This window comes from Lissotriton vulgaris, chromosome 5, assembly GCF_964263255.1.
Source record: "Lissotriton vulgaris chromosome 5, aLisVul1.2, whole genome shotgun sequence".
Classification (NCBI taxonomy): domain Eukaryota; kingdom Metazoa; phylum Chordata; class Amphibia; order Caudata; family Salamandridae; genus Lissotriton; species Lissotriton vulgaris.
The window spans coordinates 1,512,869,204-1,512,886,661 of NC_141693.1; the positions used below are offsets into that span (position 1 = coordinate 1,512,869,204).

The 17,458-nt window shown below is 48.1% G+C and overlaps 1 protein-coding gene across 1 annotated transcript in view; it reads right to left on the reverse strand.

Moving 5' to 3' along the window:
* Window positions 1–17,458, reverse strand: part of PSMA5 (proteasome 20S subunit alpha 5) — a 64,211-nt gene that overhangs the window by 13,158 nt on the left and 33,595 nt on the right. The window contains exons 4-7 of the mRNA XM_086923560.1: window positions 13,663–13,730; window positions 7,072–7,179; window positions 6,582–6,640; window positions 6,165–6,267 (exon numbers count right to left, since the gene is read on the reverse strand). Coding sequence (XP_086779686.1) covers window positions 6,165–6,267; window positions 6,582–6,640; window positions 7,072–7,179; window positions 13,663–13,730 — 338 coding nt within the window. The remainder of the gene's footprint in view (window positions 1–6,164; window positions 6,268–6,581; window positions 6,641–7,071; window positions 7,180–13,662; window positions 13,731–17,458) is intronic.

The window sequence follows — 17,458 nt, forward strand, 5'->3', positions numbered from 1 at the left end:
GAATGATCATGGGCCTGGAGGAGCCCCTGAGGTTGAAGTGGGACATCCTCCTACCCTGCCTCTTGTTCGCGTACCGGGAAGTCCCCAGAAGTCCCTTCAGCCCCTTTGAACTACTCTATGGTCACCCCATCCGCGGACCGCTAAACCTAGTCAAAGAGGGCTGGGAGACGCCCCCCCCGAAACCCTCCCCAGGACGTATTCCGCTACATCCTGGCCCTAAGGAATCAGACTCAGAAATTCAGGGAACTCGCAGAGGCCAACCTTGAGGCTAGCCAGGAGGAAATGAAACGCTGGTATGACCAGAATGCCACTGTGGTCGAGTTTCAGCCTGGTCAGCAGGTCTGGGTGAAGGCCCCGGTGGGAACTTGCGCCCTCCAGGACAAAGGGACCGGTCCCATTAAAGTGGTGGAGCGCAAGAGCCAGGTCACCTACCTGGTGGATGTACAGTCCCCGAGGAACCCTTTGAGGGTCTTCCACGTGAACCGCCTCAAACCCCACTTCGAGCGGTCTGAGGTGAGCATGCTCCGAGCCACCGATGACGGGGCGGAGGAGGAGGAGACCGAGCCCCTACCCGATCTCCTGTGTGCTAAGGAAAAGGATGGCTCTGTGGAGGGAGTGAGCCCCTCCCCCTCCCTGACCCCTGAACAGCACTTGGACTTTCGCCAGCTATTGGGACAGTTCTCGGTCCTCTTTTCCCTGGTCCCCGTGTCACCGATAGGTGTGTCCAGGACGTGGACACAGGGGACAGCACCCCTGTGCGGCACAAAGCCTATTGTGTCCCAGACCAAGTCCGATCCTGCATTAAGGAGGAGATCTCCAAAATGCTTGCCCTGGGGGTAGTGGAGTCCTCTGACAGTCCGTGAGCCAGCCCAGTGGTCCTAGTCCCGAAAGCGGCCGCTCCAGGGACCAGGCCCGAACTAAGGTTCTACGTGGATTACCGTGGACTCAATGCCGTCACACGAACGGATGCCCACCCCATTCCCCGGGCAGACGAACTCATTGACCGTCTAGGGGCAGCCCATTACCTCAGTACTTTCGACCCGACATCAGGATACTGACAAATGGCCCTCACTGAAGAAGCAAAAGAGAGATCTGCCTTCTCCACCCCCGATGGGCACTACCAATTCCGGGTGATGCCCTTCGGGATGAAGAACACCCCGGCCACTTTCCAGAGACTGGTCAACCGGGTACTGGCAGGGCTGGAAGAATTCAGCGCTGCATACCTGGACGTTATTGCAGTGTTCAGCACCGACTGGGGAGAACACTTGCAACACCTCTGGGAGGTGTTACTGGCCCTACGCCGGGCCGGACTCACCATCAAGGCCAGTAAGAGCCAGATAGGGCAAGGGTCAGTGGGCAGGGGTCAGTGGTCTACCTCGGGCACCAGGTAGGGAGCGGCCAGGTGGCGCCCCTCTAACCCAAAATCGACGCCATAATGGCCTGGGAACCCCCTACGACCCAGACCGGAGTGAGGGCCTTCCTCTACCTCAACGGCTACTACCGGAGATTTATTAAGGGGTATGGCAGCATAGTGGGGCTTGACAGAATTGACCTCCAAGAGACAGCCCAAGAAGGTGCACTGGACCCCCACCTGTCAGAAGGAGTTTGACACCTTGAAGACAGCCATGTGCACCGCCCCAATACTCCAGGTCCCTGACTACTCTTGGGAGTTTGTTGTCCAGACCGACACCTCCGAACATGGCATTGGGGCAGTTCTATCCCAGCTAAATAGGGAGGGCCAAGACCAACCAGTCGCCTTCCTTAGTAGGAGATTACTACCCAGGGAGCGAAGATGGAGCACCATCGAGCGGGGGGCCTTTGCAGTGGTTTGGGCCCTGAAGAAACTGAGGCCCTACCTGTTCGGAACTCACTTCCGGGTCCAAACCGACCACCGGCCCCTCAAGTGGCTCATGCAGATGAGGGGAGAGAATCCCAAGCTGTTGCGGTGGTCCATTGACCACCAGGGGATGACTTCACCGTCGAACACCGCCCGGGTACTGACCACGCCAATGAGAATGGTCTATCCAGGTTTTTCCGCCTCAGTGGGGAGAACTCCCAAGGGGATGAGTAGTTCTCCCTGCCTTTCAGCTTGGGTGGGGACGTGTTTTAGACCCATCCTCCTTGGCGTGGGCCTTCCTACTTCCAGAACCCCCCCGGATCCCAGAAGAATAGTAGCACCATCAGCAGGGCGCCCCCAAATTCCCCCCAGTAGCAGGCAGCCTAGCACCAGGGACCCACAATAGAAACACAGGCCCGCCAACGCCACAACCTCCAAAAAACCTGCGCCCCCTCCCATCACCCCCCTGTCCAGCGATGGGTAACTATCCTTCCCCCAGCAGAATGGGGTGGGGGAGTTTCACTCGCACCTCCTGCCAGGAGCGGCCCACTCCCTGCCGGGCAGCCGAAAAGCCCCGCCTCCCAACTTCAAAGAGGACGAGCGTCTAGGGGCGCCAGCAATCAGCCCGAGGCCACAAGGCACCAGCTGGCCGGGTCAAGACTTGAAAGGAAGAAGGGAGGATATAATGAGGAGATCTGGCGGGAAGAGGCAGTTGAATACTGGACAACCTGGTCGCAGCTCGCCCGGAGGGAAGAAACAACATCAGTGTCCCGTCTTAGTCTCCCAGAGCACTGCAGACCTGGTCGCGGCTCATCCCGGGAGTAAAGGATACTACGGCCCGACTCGGACTCCTGGAGCACAGCTGACGTGGTCGCGGCTCGAGTCTCTGCGAATCATACTGGAAAGCCCAGCAGAGTAGGCGCGGTACTATCAAGCCAGCAGAGTACGCGCCGTACTATCAAGCCAGCAGAGTACGCGCCGTACTATCAAGCCAGCAGAGTACGCGCCGTACTATCAAGCCAGCAGAGTACGCGCCGTACTATAAAGCCAGCAGAGTACGCGCCGTACTATAAAGCCAGCAGAGTACGCGCCGTACTATAAAGCCAGCAGAGTACGCGTCGAACTATAAAGCCAGCAAAGTACGCGCCGAACTATAAAGCCAGCAAAGTACGCCTTGTACTGTGAAGTCAGCGGAGTACGTCCAGCAGAGTACGCTCGTACTGTAAAATCAGCAGAGTACGCATCGTACTGTACAGCCAACAGCATACGCATCGTACTGTGAAGCCAGAGGAGTAAATGTAAATGTAAATGTAAGGTGTTTTGTAGCGCGCTCAATTACTACCGGAGTATCCTGGCGCGAATGACCGCTGGGGAACCCGTCCTGGCTTTCCCTGTGAGATGGTCCCTTGCTGGGTATCTCCAAGGTGAAGCCAGGCATCCCCGGCGTCTGTGGGGGGCCGTTGTAGAGATGAGGCAAGCTTAATGCCCAGAGTTACCGAGTGTGATCACTGCCCAAAGTGGGCACCGAGGCGAGAATTATCAGTCCGCTGACCCTGGTCCGCGACCCTGCCGCGTCGGGAATCGAACCCTGGTCCCGGGCCGTTCTCAGCCTCCGGGTCTGCCGCCTCTAACCAGTGAGCCACACCTCTCTCTCACACCGTACGGCGGAGCGCTTGGAGACCGTCCGCAGGGACGCTGCGCCACGAGGAGAGTACGCACTGTACTGTGGTGCCCCTGCAGATCCGCCGCACTCACAGGTACGCCGCGCACCAGGAAGAGGGCGTACCGAACTGGAAAGTGCTGGGAAACTAGAGGCCCTCAGAATTACGAACTGCGCCGTGCCCCCACCGACCCTGTAGTATGCCAAGACCCATCAGCGCTCGAAGAGGCGGGTTGTCCTCAAACTTGCCGCTCTAAACACCATCGGTATCACGCGACTCAAGGATTGCGAGTTGTGTGCCCAATACCTCGACATTGCGGCCCTCCGTATCCCGCGGCTCAAGGATTGAGAGCCGTGCGCCGGATCCGTGGCCCCCAACACCCGGACCAGGAGTGCTGAATCCCACAGCCCTCCCAAACCGACAGGACTAGAGACTGAGTATCCAGAGCTGTCCTCAAAGTCTCCCGCCTATCCAAGCCAGACGCCCAGGTCATTCAAGAAGCGAACCCCTAACCCAAGTGTACATACCCCCTAACCTGATGCAGAGTCATATATAAAGAACTTGTTTGGCTATAACTTATTGGTGTGGTGTCTCTTTGTAGTGTGCTGGTGTCTGTGTACATGACCATAAATGCGTAACCCTCCTCTCATGGAGGCCTGACTCTAGAGCTCGGTAACGTTCCTGGAGGAGAGGGGTCCCGGGGTGGCCAGGAGTACTTACCTCTGTCCCCCAGAGACCTCCCCCCTCTTACAATTCATTCATTCCAACTGAACGCACCCACTCGACAACAATTCTGAGATTTCACCCAGAAGTGGACCTGCACTGTACAGCCTACATGGAGCGATCAGGCAACCCTAGTGGCATCATCTCAGCAAAGCAGTGCAGATGCAGGGAGCACTGCAAGGACAACTGTCACATAACCACACTCTAGAACAAGGGGACCCATTAGTGAAAGCATGCAAGCCCAATGAGCAGGGAATGCTTGTCAAGGAAGGCAGCTTTTCAGGCTTGGCTCGGGGACCCGCGCCACCACGGGGGACTGGGGCAGGGGAGGCGGGTTGACAGGCAGGATAGGGTTACTGGAAGGAGGAGGAGTTTACGGGTTGCATGAACCACTCCGCAATAGTAATGCACATCTGGATTACAGAGTGCCTGCGAGAAGACAGAACCCCTGCAGCAGTCACGAAAAAGAATCAATCAATAATAGACCATCGGCCCCAGGAACAAACTCCCACTGGCGATGCGTATACAGCCAAATCTGAATTCTGAGAAGAAACAAAAGCAGATTCAGAAACCAGGCTAGGCTAGTACTAATGTTGCTCAATCGTCACTAAGAGGCTACTTAGATTATGGCATCATACAAATTGCATATAAAAAAACAAACAGCCATATGTTCAGTGGGTACCATCTTTCACGTCATGTTAAAATTTAATGCGTACTGACCCACCTAAGCAGAAATACTTGAATCTCACTGGCACTACCACATTACACCAAACGTTTAAATCCATCAATTGTGATGATTTTCAATGAACACTTCGGTTAAGAAAGTGTAACCCATGGGATACTGGCTGCGTTCACCTATGCACCTTCTGAAACAGATGGTGCACGGGCACAGCCACTCTTACAATTGATTTTTACTAAACTATATCAAACTGAGCCTCTTCAAATGGCAAATATTTGGTTATTATGCAAGAGATTCAAAATCCAGACACCTTGTCCTCCGAGACAGTGGTCAGTTTTAACCTCACATGCTGCGATTTTAACGTTTTAAGAGAACAACTTACTACATGCCTACAAATTCACACTTGCCTTTACCTTAACGTCAATTTCCTTCTTCACTGATGAATTTACTAGCGCTCAATAGCTGTTCTTCCCTGGAGCAAGTGAAATATTCCCACTCAGAATGTGTTCAAGGGAGCGTGGCACCCTGAGTTCATTAAGTCCTGTGCCAGCTAAAGTGCTCCCCTGTAGCCAGGGACACTGAAATTATGTGGCAAGGGTGACTTAATGATGAGGCTAGAATGGGCAAATAACGCGGAGTGACACGTTTTATCATAGTATTACTTTATTGTGTTGTCGTTTTTACCAAGGTAAACCCCCTCTGGGCAATGCTTTCAACTCGTACTACCAGTTTAACACCGAAATCCAGCAATAAGCAGCAGAAAGGGGACCGGTCAACCTTTGCAAAGTGCCTTACACTGCGCAGTAACGTGTCACTGTGTTTTTAGTAACTGTTGATCCGTTTGAGCTAGAAAGACATTTTTTGTAAAAACCTGCAAATAAAGCAGTATAGGATTTAATATATGTAGCAAATCCATAATTATGCGGAAAACCCAGCGGACGCAAATTTGCACAATTTCAGTCGCCCTGACTGGAGCCTCACATAGCCACTGCTCGGAAAGTAAGGTGGTGGGGGAGCTTTATGAGCCTGTAAAAGATCCCATAAAATCGATCACAGCTCAGCAGTGCCACCTTGTGGGCAAGCACGTTACTGTGTAAACCAGGGCGACTCTGCATTCATTTATCCTAATAAAAATCAATGTGAAAAACCAGGCAAAGGGATGCGTGCTCTACACTTTTCCATCTGGATTCATGAAGTCGGGGGGGGGGGGGGGGGGGGGGGGGAAGACACTGGCACAGAAGCTGAATAGGACTGCTCTCCTTACCTTGTGGTACACCTCCTGTAAGGAGCTCTGCGCACCCTCGGAGGCAGAGCCGATGGCTCGCGCGTCACACTGGACGAAGGTCCCAGAAGGGTCCATGTGGAAGCTGAAACGAAAATGGGGCAGGAGGTGAGAATCTAAAGGGGGTTGCGCCGGCCCCGCCAGCACGAGGTCACTTACTACTCTTCTCTCCAACCGAGCGTCGGATCTGGGCACCGGAACCTACCGCCTCAAATTCAGCGCTGGGGAAAGCCCATCACGCAGACGCCCCGCCGCCGCCCCCCCCCCCCCCCTCCCAAATTACCCCGACAAAGCTCCGAGGTCCCCATCTCTACCCTCGCAAGCCCCGAGAATGGGTGAAGTTTCCAAAATTAAGTTAATCGTCCCTCCTTAATACACGCAGGAGAAGTCTGTACTTACAGCTGGGGCCCTTTCTCGTCCGTTCCTCCGAACAGTAGGGCCACTCCGAAGGGACGGCTCTGCAAAGACAAAAGACACAGCTAGAACATCACCAGAGACTCCGGGAGCAACTGCAGAAGGGGCCGAGGAGAGAACACCCACCCACCGTGGAGGCGACAAGACTACCCTTGCAGTTTGCACGGACGTGTATTCTAAGCAGCCCGTGTCAAGAGTTGCAAAAAATGTTACAAGCCGGAAGAGTCCTCGTCAGGTGTTTTTGAATGCACGGCACCGCGGAGGATGATTCAGTGTTTCACAGGCTTGGACCCACCTGAGAGACGGCCTATAGTAGCAAGGATTCTCGGGAGAACAGTCGGCAAGTAGAGGGCGTCTGGGAACAGAAAGGCGCTGGATGTGCTGTGCAGATGAGACAACACGAGTCTGGAAGAATAAGGCGTGCTGCGGAAGAGCAGGGTGGGTACCTGCTCCGCACCCATGTAGGCGCACTCACCATGGCTCCGGGATCCGCATCTTCCTCCCCAAACTGCAGGGCCAGATTGGAGACGGCCTGAGTCACGCTCTCCACAGTCATCGTCTCGTTGTACGTGAACCAGTGGTTCTGGAGAGAAAGGACAGAGCGAGAAATGAACCAGCCCAAACCACAAGTCTTTAGCCACAACTTTCTTACACGAGGGAATGCATTACCATGGACCACCCCAATAAAACCCTCAAACTCTAATTTGTCTGGAGACCAATGTCACATAATCCGAGGTAAACTGACCTCTCACACACAGAACTTTATTGACGTGAATTGTACAACCCCAGGCCTTTCTCCTTGGTTTAAATACACACTAGTGGTATACCCTACACACATTCATTTCTCCTTGGTTTAATACACACTAGTGGTATACCCTACACACATTCATTTCTCCTTGGTTTAATACACACTAGTGGTATACCCTACACACATTCATTTCTCCTTGGTTTAATACACACCAGTGGTATACCCTACACACATTCATTTCTCCTTGGTTTAATACACACTAGTAGTATACCCTACACACATTCATTTCTCCTTGGTTTAATACACACCAGTGGTATACCCTACACACATTCATTTCTCCTTGGTTTAATACACACTAGTACTATACCCTACACACATTCATTTCTCCTTGATTTAATACACACCAGTGGTATACCCTACACACATTCATTTCTCCTTGGTTTAATACACACCAGTGGTATACCCTACACACATTCATTTCTCCTTGGTTTAATACGCACCAGTGGTATACCCTACACACATTCATTTCTCCTTGGTTTAATACACACCAGTGGTATACCCTACACACATTCATTTCTCCTTGGTTTAACACACACTAGTACTATACCCTAAACACATTCATTTCTCCTTGGTTTAATACACACTAGTACTATACCCTACACACATTCATTTCTCCTTGGTTTAATACACACCAGTGGTATACCCTACACACATTCATTTCTCCTTGGTTTAATACACACTAGTGGTATACCCTACACACATTCATTTCTCCTTGGTTTAATACACACTAGTGGTATACCCTACACACATTCATTTCTACTTATTGATACACACTAGTGGTATACCCTACACACATTCATTTCTCCTTGGTTTAATACACACTAGTGGTATACCCTACACACATTCATTTCTCCTTGGTTTAATACACACTAGTAGTATACCCTACACACATTCATTTCTCCTTGGTTTAATACACACCAGTGGTATACCCTACACATTCATTTCTCCTTGGTTTAATACACACCAGTGGTATACCCTACACATTCATTTCTCCTTGGTTTAATACACATCAGTGGTATACCCTACACACATTCATTTCTCCTTGGTTTAATACACACTATACTATAATCTACGCACATTCACATAGATTGGACTCTTGAGCACAGCCTAACAGCAATTTCTACATGGAAAGAAACCCATTTCACACAATTTGCAGTTTTGATGGCACTGTATGACGCTTCAAATCCTGTACCCAAAGGCGCATTGGGTTATTTGGGAGGTAGTAACAAAGTAATCATCCAACTACGACTGGTAGATCTCAAGATATGGCTATCGTAAGGCATGGGTCTTCAATCTGGGGGGCGGGCCTCAGGTAATCCCAGGGGGTGGGTGGGAGGGGGAGGGGGGGGGGAGTGGGTGCTCCAGGCTCTGGCCAAAAGAAGCATTATGCTCTGTAATAGGCCATCACTAAAATCTTGTAATTTATATATCCTAGCTGGGAGTGTCAAAGGTGAAGGGATTCCAAATACTCGTCAAAACTCCCATCCACACACTGTGGACACTTTTGATAGAATAATTGTGAAATATTCTGAGGAGCGTGTGTGTGTGTGGGGGGGGTGTTCTCCACTAGAGAGAGGGGTGGTCGGCCTTAAAAAGTTTGAAGACCACGGTCCTAAGGGTTCTCATTAGCCCCAACAAGGACATCTCCAAGACCCCAAGACCCTAGGAACCTGTTTACAGCCAGTTACAAGTGAACGGTAATTTCTTGTCACAAGGTAGCCCCAAACACTTTGTGTACCAACAAACAAAAGTTCAAACGTCCATAATTAATAAACAAACTTTTTAAATTCAAGTTTATTTAAACGTTATCAGACTTTTAGCATACAACCAGACAGCATCAATGAAATCCACTAAACAATTTTGGAATCTGTAGCAGATATCAGGTGACTGATGTAAGTACGATCCTCCCTGAGCACTAAACAGTAGATAACAATAGTGGTAAGAATAGGTTTCAAATTGTAAAGATATTCGGAAGTAGATACAGCCAAAACCAACATCTATCTCTCCCAGGAAAATATCACAAAATAATATCTCATATTTCAACAGTCAAATTAGAGTACAATCCAAGGCATAGTCCATCCAGTTCATTCGTATCACATTGATCCAACTCAGAAGTCTTCAACTTGTATTTATTACGAATTATATAAGCCTCTTAAGTGCTGCGTCGGGGCGTTGGCCGACGGCAGCACTACCTCCCCAGTGCTGTGCACGTCCATTGGACGTCCATTCAGCACTAGTTCCAATGGACAGCGCAGCACTGGGGAGGGTTATTTGCGCTGCATCTAAGGTGTTAATCCAAAATAGAGAATCAATTCTTCATCTTTGCAAAACGACGCAGCCAACACGTGTTTCGTCATGCACTTTTCGTGCCAATCGACTTCGTCAGGGCTTAAGGGTTGTATTCCAAAGAGTTGCCAGTATCTAGTTTATTCAAGATCTCTGAATATTTAGAACGTGTTAATTTTTATAATTCAATTTGGACCAGAAGTGCTCATACGCAATTGTGACTATATGCCAATCCTCTAATTTTTAGACGAACGCGCTGTTGAGCAAATCACAAGTAAGTGACCGATGTATTAATGGGGATAAGTAAACACGAGTACGTGACCTCATCCGGCGTATCCATGTATCCTGATCAAATAATCGCATACTTCTCGGGCGCAGCGCGTTTGTCTAAAAATGAGAGGATTGGCATATAGTCACACCGAAACCAAAAACTGACTCAAAACGTATTGCATGTGTGTCCACTTTCTCACCAATTTCCAACCAATTGAGAAAATCGATTCTTAAACACTGACCAATTCTAAATTCAGGTGTCATCACTATTGAAAAACCAGTTTTTGCCTTCAAAAAGAATAAAAACCTTAGAGACCACCTGGTTAGGGCAGCTCTACCTAGTGCATTACCTGCTACTACTCTTGAAACTGTATGGGGTCTGTCCCCCATTGTCGGGCATGCGAAATGCGGCTGTTGTAACAATTGTGACTGCACTATAGAAGGAAAAAGTTTCACCTTTAATAATGTTACTGTACAATGCCGTTCTTTTTCGAACTGTAATACTTCCAATGTCATTTATCTAATCCAATGTACCTGCCAAAAAGTGTATATCGGGCAAACCAGCCAGAAAGTTTAGATCCGCATTGGACAACACCGAAGTCGTATCCAGTGCGGGAACCCCAATGCACCTTTGGTTGAGCACTTTACAGCACTGAAACACTCAGAAAATGACATCAAATGGACTGTTCTGAAAATGCTGAAGCTTCAACCCAGAGGCGGCAATATGGGACAGCTGCTAAACAAAGAAGAATTGAAGTCCATCATACAATTCAACTCCATCCAGGATGGCCTAAACAGAACCGAGGATTGGACCAGTTTAATATAAATCTTCCCTACTGGGTGTCCATGAACTTTCCTGCCTGCGTGAGCCAAAAATGTAAACAATTTAGTGCAGTTGAGCCCAGCGCACTATTACGTTCATTTCACTGCTATAGATTGGTTTAAAATATGTTATTAAAAAAAAATGTGTTCTGAGTTTAGGGTATCGCCAACACTTGTCGTCTTTTAATTTGTACAAATTGTTTCCTTAATGCCTGCAGTGAAGAACTAAATCCTTCCATGTCCGGTTTTAGGCACTATTCTCCCCCAAGTCCACCACTCCAAGATGGCGTGCATGCTCTAGCGGAGTCTATCACATACTAATAGTCCTTCTTCTCTTTCGCTCACTACGGCCGAGGAGATTATTATGCACCTTCCCCCACCGGCTCCATTCAACCAGCCATCACGCTGACCAGACGGGACCCATCCTTCTGTCCCAACACGTTCACATTGCGGTAAGTCTCACTCCAGTTCACCCTGCACACTCGGTTGCTGTACAGGTCCACAATTAGTCCACAAGACTCATGGACCGTCGTATGTTTCCTCCACTTCTTTAGGTTCGTCTTGAAGAGGCTCACGCTACTTAGCGCGTTGCCTAAACATCCAGTATTCACTGATTAAGGTAAAACTCGGTTTGAACTCGCAGTTTTTCCACACGGTTATATGCCGTAGCTCATGGGTAATTCACTGTAATTTTACGCAGGTTCTCTGACACTCCAGGAAACAGGCTTGCGGTTCCAGTCACAACCGCGACGATGCCTACGCAATAAAGACAGGCACCCTTGGTAATTTCACCATCATGTTCTTTCCGTTCGCCACGCACTCTGCGTTTTTTAATCACTAATGTGTCTAATATATTTTTTGTATCAATCACAGAAGTGACATTGCTGCACCGCTATCTAAGACGTGAACGCACTCCACGTGCGACGGTCAGTTTGCAGCCTCTCACTGTCACTCTCTTAATTCGGCCACAGTAGTTACTGTTCATCACTTTACGTTCTCACCATGCCATCAATTGCTCACAAACAGCGTTTTTACCACTGCCCTGGCTCCAGTCACTCTCACTTGGCACCTTTAAAAGACCTGTTATAAATCGAATAATCAATTGCGTGTCCGTGCGCCAGCATGACTTTGCACCTTCTCCAAATATGAGCACATTGCCCCCCGTGCCCTTTGGAAATAAAAACAAAGGCTCTCTGCACAATTGCATGTGCACTTGTTGCACCCCTAATGTATAGAACTGCAACTGACTAGCTGTTACCAATATAAATAATCTATAAGATAAATCCTCTTTCTTCTTTTTGATCCCCCTCCAGTTTATCCCCACAGGTTTATATAATTGCAATCAATCAGGCAAAGCTCTTTATTGTAGTCCTGAAGATGATCCCAACATAACCTTGGAGATAGGGATCGAAACGTTCGTCGACTCTTTGTACAGTACTGCTCCGTTTGCAATTTGTAATTTGTGTTGCAGTTACTGTGGGTCAGAGCTTACTTAAGTTTTTATTGTATTGTAAGCCACCTCTTTCTCCAATTTGTTTGCCTGTTATTTTCTCCTCTCACTGTTTCTTTGTCTATGTATTGTTCTCCCTTGACTCAGTACAGGCTTGTGCCCAGTTATTAATGTGTGACCTGCTTCACCTTAAAAAATGTATGACTTTATCAAATCTTCTAAATAAATACTTTCATGTCCGGCTGGACACTGAAGAGAAAAAACACACAGTCCTTATTCTAAGCCTGTGCTTATCATTTTCTTAAAGTATTTTTGAAGCCTAGGACCTTTGTTAACTTATAAATAGTATTACCCGGGGTCCTTCGCCACCTTTACGGGTTCCCTTGTTTTTTGATACCTGTAAGCACAAATTATGCCTCACAGCGGGTCTTCTTCAGGACTTTAGGAAGCTGATATGGACAGCCTATGAATTAATTAAATTAATTAGGATAGGTTTAGGTGTGGTCCAAGGTAAGAGTAAAATTTTAAGTGAAGCACCCATTAGTGAAGGGCCCAGTCCTTCGTAGCCTGGCCTATAGGAACCACGACAAACAGATTTGGGCAGCCATGTAACCCCTTCACGAATTGGTTCTTCACTAAAAATATCCGCTTCCTAAAGTCCTGAAGATGACCCGCTGTGACACGTAATTTACTCTTACCGCAGATTTATGTACATAGGGATGGATGTCATTTAAATCAGTGCTTTTAACGAGCAATACATCACTGTATATAATCTTGTCAGAACCAGCACTTTGTCACTTCATTTTTCCCGCAACAGCCTTCCAGTGTCATCTATACACTGTAAAACAAAAAAAAGGTTTCTTCTTTCAATATACTCCTTGATTTATGTGTTCCTTGTTTTCTCCCCTCCATTTATTGAGGGGGAGAGAGAGGGGGGGAGAGAGGGGGAGAGAGAGAGGGAGAGAGGGAGAGTGCAAAAGAGTGCAAGAGGGAGGGAGAGGGAGGGAGAGAGGGGGGGAGAGGGGGAGAGAGGGGGAGAGGGGGAAGAGAGGGGGGATAGGGGGGGGGAGAGAGGGGGGAGAGGGGGGAGAGGGGGGGGAGAGGGGGAGAGAGAGGGGGAGAGAGGGGGAGGAAGAGAGGGAGAAAGAGAGAGACTGACTTTGTATTCATTAAGTAAGGAAGCAATTTGGTTCCAGACAGAATCAACATTACCTCTTAACTTCACACCCAGGTTCTGAGGGACACTGGGTTACCCCATTATACCGGACGTAGAACTGTTTTGTTCTTAAACACACACCCCATATGTGACTTACGCTATCAGTTATTCAGAGACAGGCATTTTATTTCTAACAACGCTGCGTGTGGCCGCATTCTTTGTCAGGGTGCTGATTCAATGTGCCTCCAATTTCATTGAAAGATGGGAAATGTACCTGGGTCTCCACTCTTGCCTTGTCTATTAAAGTCTTTGCGTCAGCTATTAATCCACTCATGGCACAGCCTGAAAGAGAAGGGCAAGTTAGTGTTTGCTATCAGCCGGTTCAAAGAGGTAAAAAATCCTACATTGTGCCCTGGAGGAAAAAAGGTATTTGAAACCCTTTTCACAGGGGACTTGGGAGAAAAGTGAAACAGCAGCGATAACTATGTATATTATTCATATTTTCTAAAGCTTCAACGACATCCGAGTCAAGGGAGAAGGCATCTTTGGAACAATTACAATTTACATTTAATCGAACACTTGTAATACGAACACATTATACATTTAAGGGCCTATGGTTTATTCAAACTTACAATTTTTGTGGTAATTTGCGAAGACAGGAAGCAGACACAGCACCAAGTAAAGCGTGCAACGCATTTGCAAGAAAAATAGGTCATGCAATTAAAAATGCACATTTGGCAAATTAACAATGACTTAACACTTTAAAATATTCAAGTTTAAGTAGCTTATGTCTTATTTAAAAGAAATATCAATGTAAGCTGTGAATATACATTGACTGGACATTTCAGACAGACTTCAATTTGGTGGTCCTTCATTGAGGGACAAGAATTGATTAGGGGCAATTTAGGAATTATCACAACTCAATGAAAGTGTGGGGATAGACGGGGTTTCATTGTGGCATAATGACATCAATGTATGCAGATATAAATAATACAATAAGGCAACAACAGCGTATCTGGGGGTTTGTTAAATGGGACATCACAGATACCACCAAAGTTAATTCAACTATACGCAACTATTTTAAGCAGCATGAGCAGAACGTTTAAGAATCCTATGTCAGCAGTGGAAAGAGTGTGACAGAGGACAATTTATTTCATGCGAGATTTGTAGTTTCATATTGCACAATTCAGCCCACTATGTGTGCTGGAGCACTGCAAAGGTGTGTTGTTGCCTGTGGGGTGCAGAGGAACTTAGCTAGCATAACAGACAGGATTAAAGAAGTAGACATGGTAGTACCATACGAGCAGTCTCCAATCTTCAGTTCTGTCACTCCATCAAGTGGGTTGACTTTTCACCGAGTAGCTCAAGTCAGTCATTCTGGTTTTCAGGACTATATACCTTTATTAGCCACAGTGATATCTACTCTCCCACGTTTGTTCTGCTTCTACACACCACCTGACCAGCCACGAGTCAGGTCCTAGTTCTGAGCCTTCTCACTTCTGGTTATATTACACTGGAACTTTGGCCCCAATTTAAACAAGAGAACTCCCTTTAACTCCCAGCATCCGAAAAGCCTATCTAGGCTTACCTCATAGCCCGAAAGATCCTGCCTACACTTTCTTCAACTAGTCCAGCATGACTTCCAATGAACCAAAAGCCTGGCCATTCTGAATTAAGGACGGCAGGTCTCTGGACATCTACGTTAAGCCATGTCTGTTTGACTCCTGGCTTCCAATCCATTTGTTCATATAGCCATTGGCTGCCCAGCTTCTGTGTACTGACATCTGCTAATCTTAACCCCTTGCATGCTCATGACGAGCTCAGCTCGTCATGAGCTACAGTGCTCTGGTGCTCATGACGAGCTGAGCTCGTCATGGCCTTTAGAACGCTCGCACGCTGGGCTAATTCCCCTGCTGTGCGGAGCGTTCTGAATAAACGGGTGCGGCCGTGACGAACTCAGCTCGTCATGAGCACAGGAGCACTGTAGCTCATGACAAGCTGAGCTAGTCATGAGCATGGGAGCGCTGCGCGCCCCCCTCCCCTCCCCCCAGCACAGCAGGGGAATGTGCCGAGCAGGGAAGGGGTTAAATGGATAACAGACCACTACTTCGATACAGTGTTGCAAAGTCATTCTGTGCCCCGGGCACCCCTCAACTTTTTGCTGACTGGTACTGGAGACAACAGACTGACTGACCATGGGCTCTTCCTAACCAGGCCCAGAGCTAGTGCTATGCTGAAGACACACGTAGAATACAGTGAAACCCCCTATATACTCAGGTACACTACGGGTTCAGGTGCACATCTGATTGGCATGACCTCCCCTACAAGGTCCTAGTACATATAGGGCAGGGGGATTGAAACTACCTTTAAGTCCTTAGTACAGAACAGGCCAGGGCACTTCAGAGGTCGGTAGCCTTTTCTGCACTTGCATGTGTGCACTGCTGGTGCCTGAGGTCAGTCTAAAAGCAGCCCTGTGTTGCTGTGTTTGGGCATGGTAGGTACCCCCAGGGTCTCCCTTAGGTATTCAAGGGGTGAGGTGGGAGGGCGGGGTCAGGTACTTATAAGGAGAACCCTTATAAAAAGGTTTTAATATGCCCTGGGGTTAGTGAAATTGCACATTTCACTCGCCAAATTGTTGTAAAGTGCTTCCCAAAATCGACTTTTGTGCTAGGAGCTCTGAACTGAGGATCTGCAATATTTTGATATATTCAGAACCCCTAAAGTCTTTCCCAGGTGTTTCAGGGGTGGTGGGTCCTGTAGGTATAAGCAGGGTCCTTATAAAACCTGCTTTATATGCCCTGGTATTGGAGAAATTGCCCAGTGCATTGTTCCATTGCAGATCCCTAGCCCATAGGTTAACATTGGAAGAGGTTATTAGTTAAAAACTGGAGAAAGAAAAGCCCTAAAACTAGGATAAAAGGACTCAGAAGAATGATTAAATCCCACAATATGGTATTGTTGAATTTCTTCTAAAAAGTATAGACAAGAAGTTATAAGACTTTGTTGTCTGTAAGCCAAAATTCAACCCTGTACTGCTCTGCCCGATTGGTCAGAGATAAGAAGTGGGTGAGCCAGACTGCTTTGAAGAGGGGATACATTTTGCCTGGGGTTAGGAAGCCTCACGGGGAGGAGAGGTTGCTGGGCATAGGAATGCCAGGGAGGGGCAGTAAATACTACTCTACAAGGGAAGGGAGAGAAAGCTAAGTCATCAGTTTCCTTTACAACTCTCCTTTTTGACCCAAGGCAGATGCTAGGCTTAAGAAAGGAATGAGCAGATACAAGGGGGGGGGGGGGAGTCTATGGAGATTAGCCATCCTAGTGGTGTATTTAGCCAGCTCTTCTCCCGCTGAAAATTCTGACAAAGAATTTTAGAAGAATAGTGGTTTATGGGTTACCATTTTGCCACACTTTGGAGGAAGTGGTCATGCTCTGGGACGTTGCCCTGCACCACATTGGACAGGAGTGCCCTCCTGCTTGATTCCAAAGAACTGAATAAGTATCTGAGAGGGGCAGTGCTTCTCAGATCTGCTTTTGAAACCTAAGAGCATCAGAAGGGCCCACGCTGAAGAGTTTGATGTGCTTTCACTAGGCTTGCACTCTGAAGATTGCACCTTATGCACCATCTGAAAATACAGCCCTGTGGCTCAAACCTGCTTCAAAAGGACTAAAGAGAGGACTCCCTGCAAGCTACAGGTTAAAAGAGCTCACCTGGACCATCACCAGAAAGAATCCCCAGCCTGCAGTTCTACCAGTTGATTTGTAAGGATTTTGTCCAAGTGAATTGTGTGAAGTGAAGTCTCACACTTTCAATACGCTTTTGGAGATTTCAGACCCTTGGATTGTGTGTGGGACACTTTGGACCCGCAAGAAGAACTTCAGGAAGGAGTTCTAAAAGGATCCAGCCTGCTGGAGGGGGCTGCACAAGACTGGTGAGAGAATCTCCAGAACAAATGCAAAATGTGAATGTGTCCCGGTCAGAAGCCACGAAATGACCAGTAGTGGCACGGTTTGTTTCTAAGCACTAGTACGTGACTCATCTTTAAACATTCATATCTCTTGTTCCCTACAGT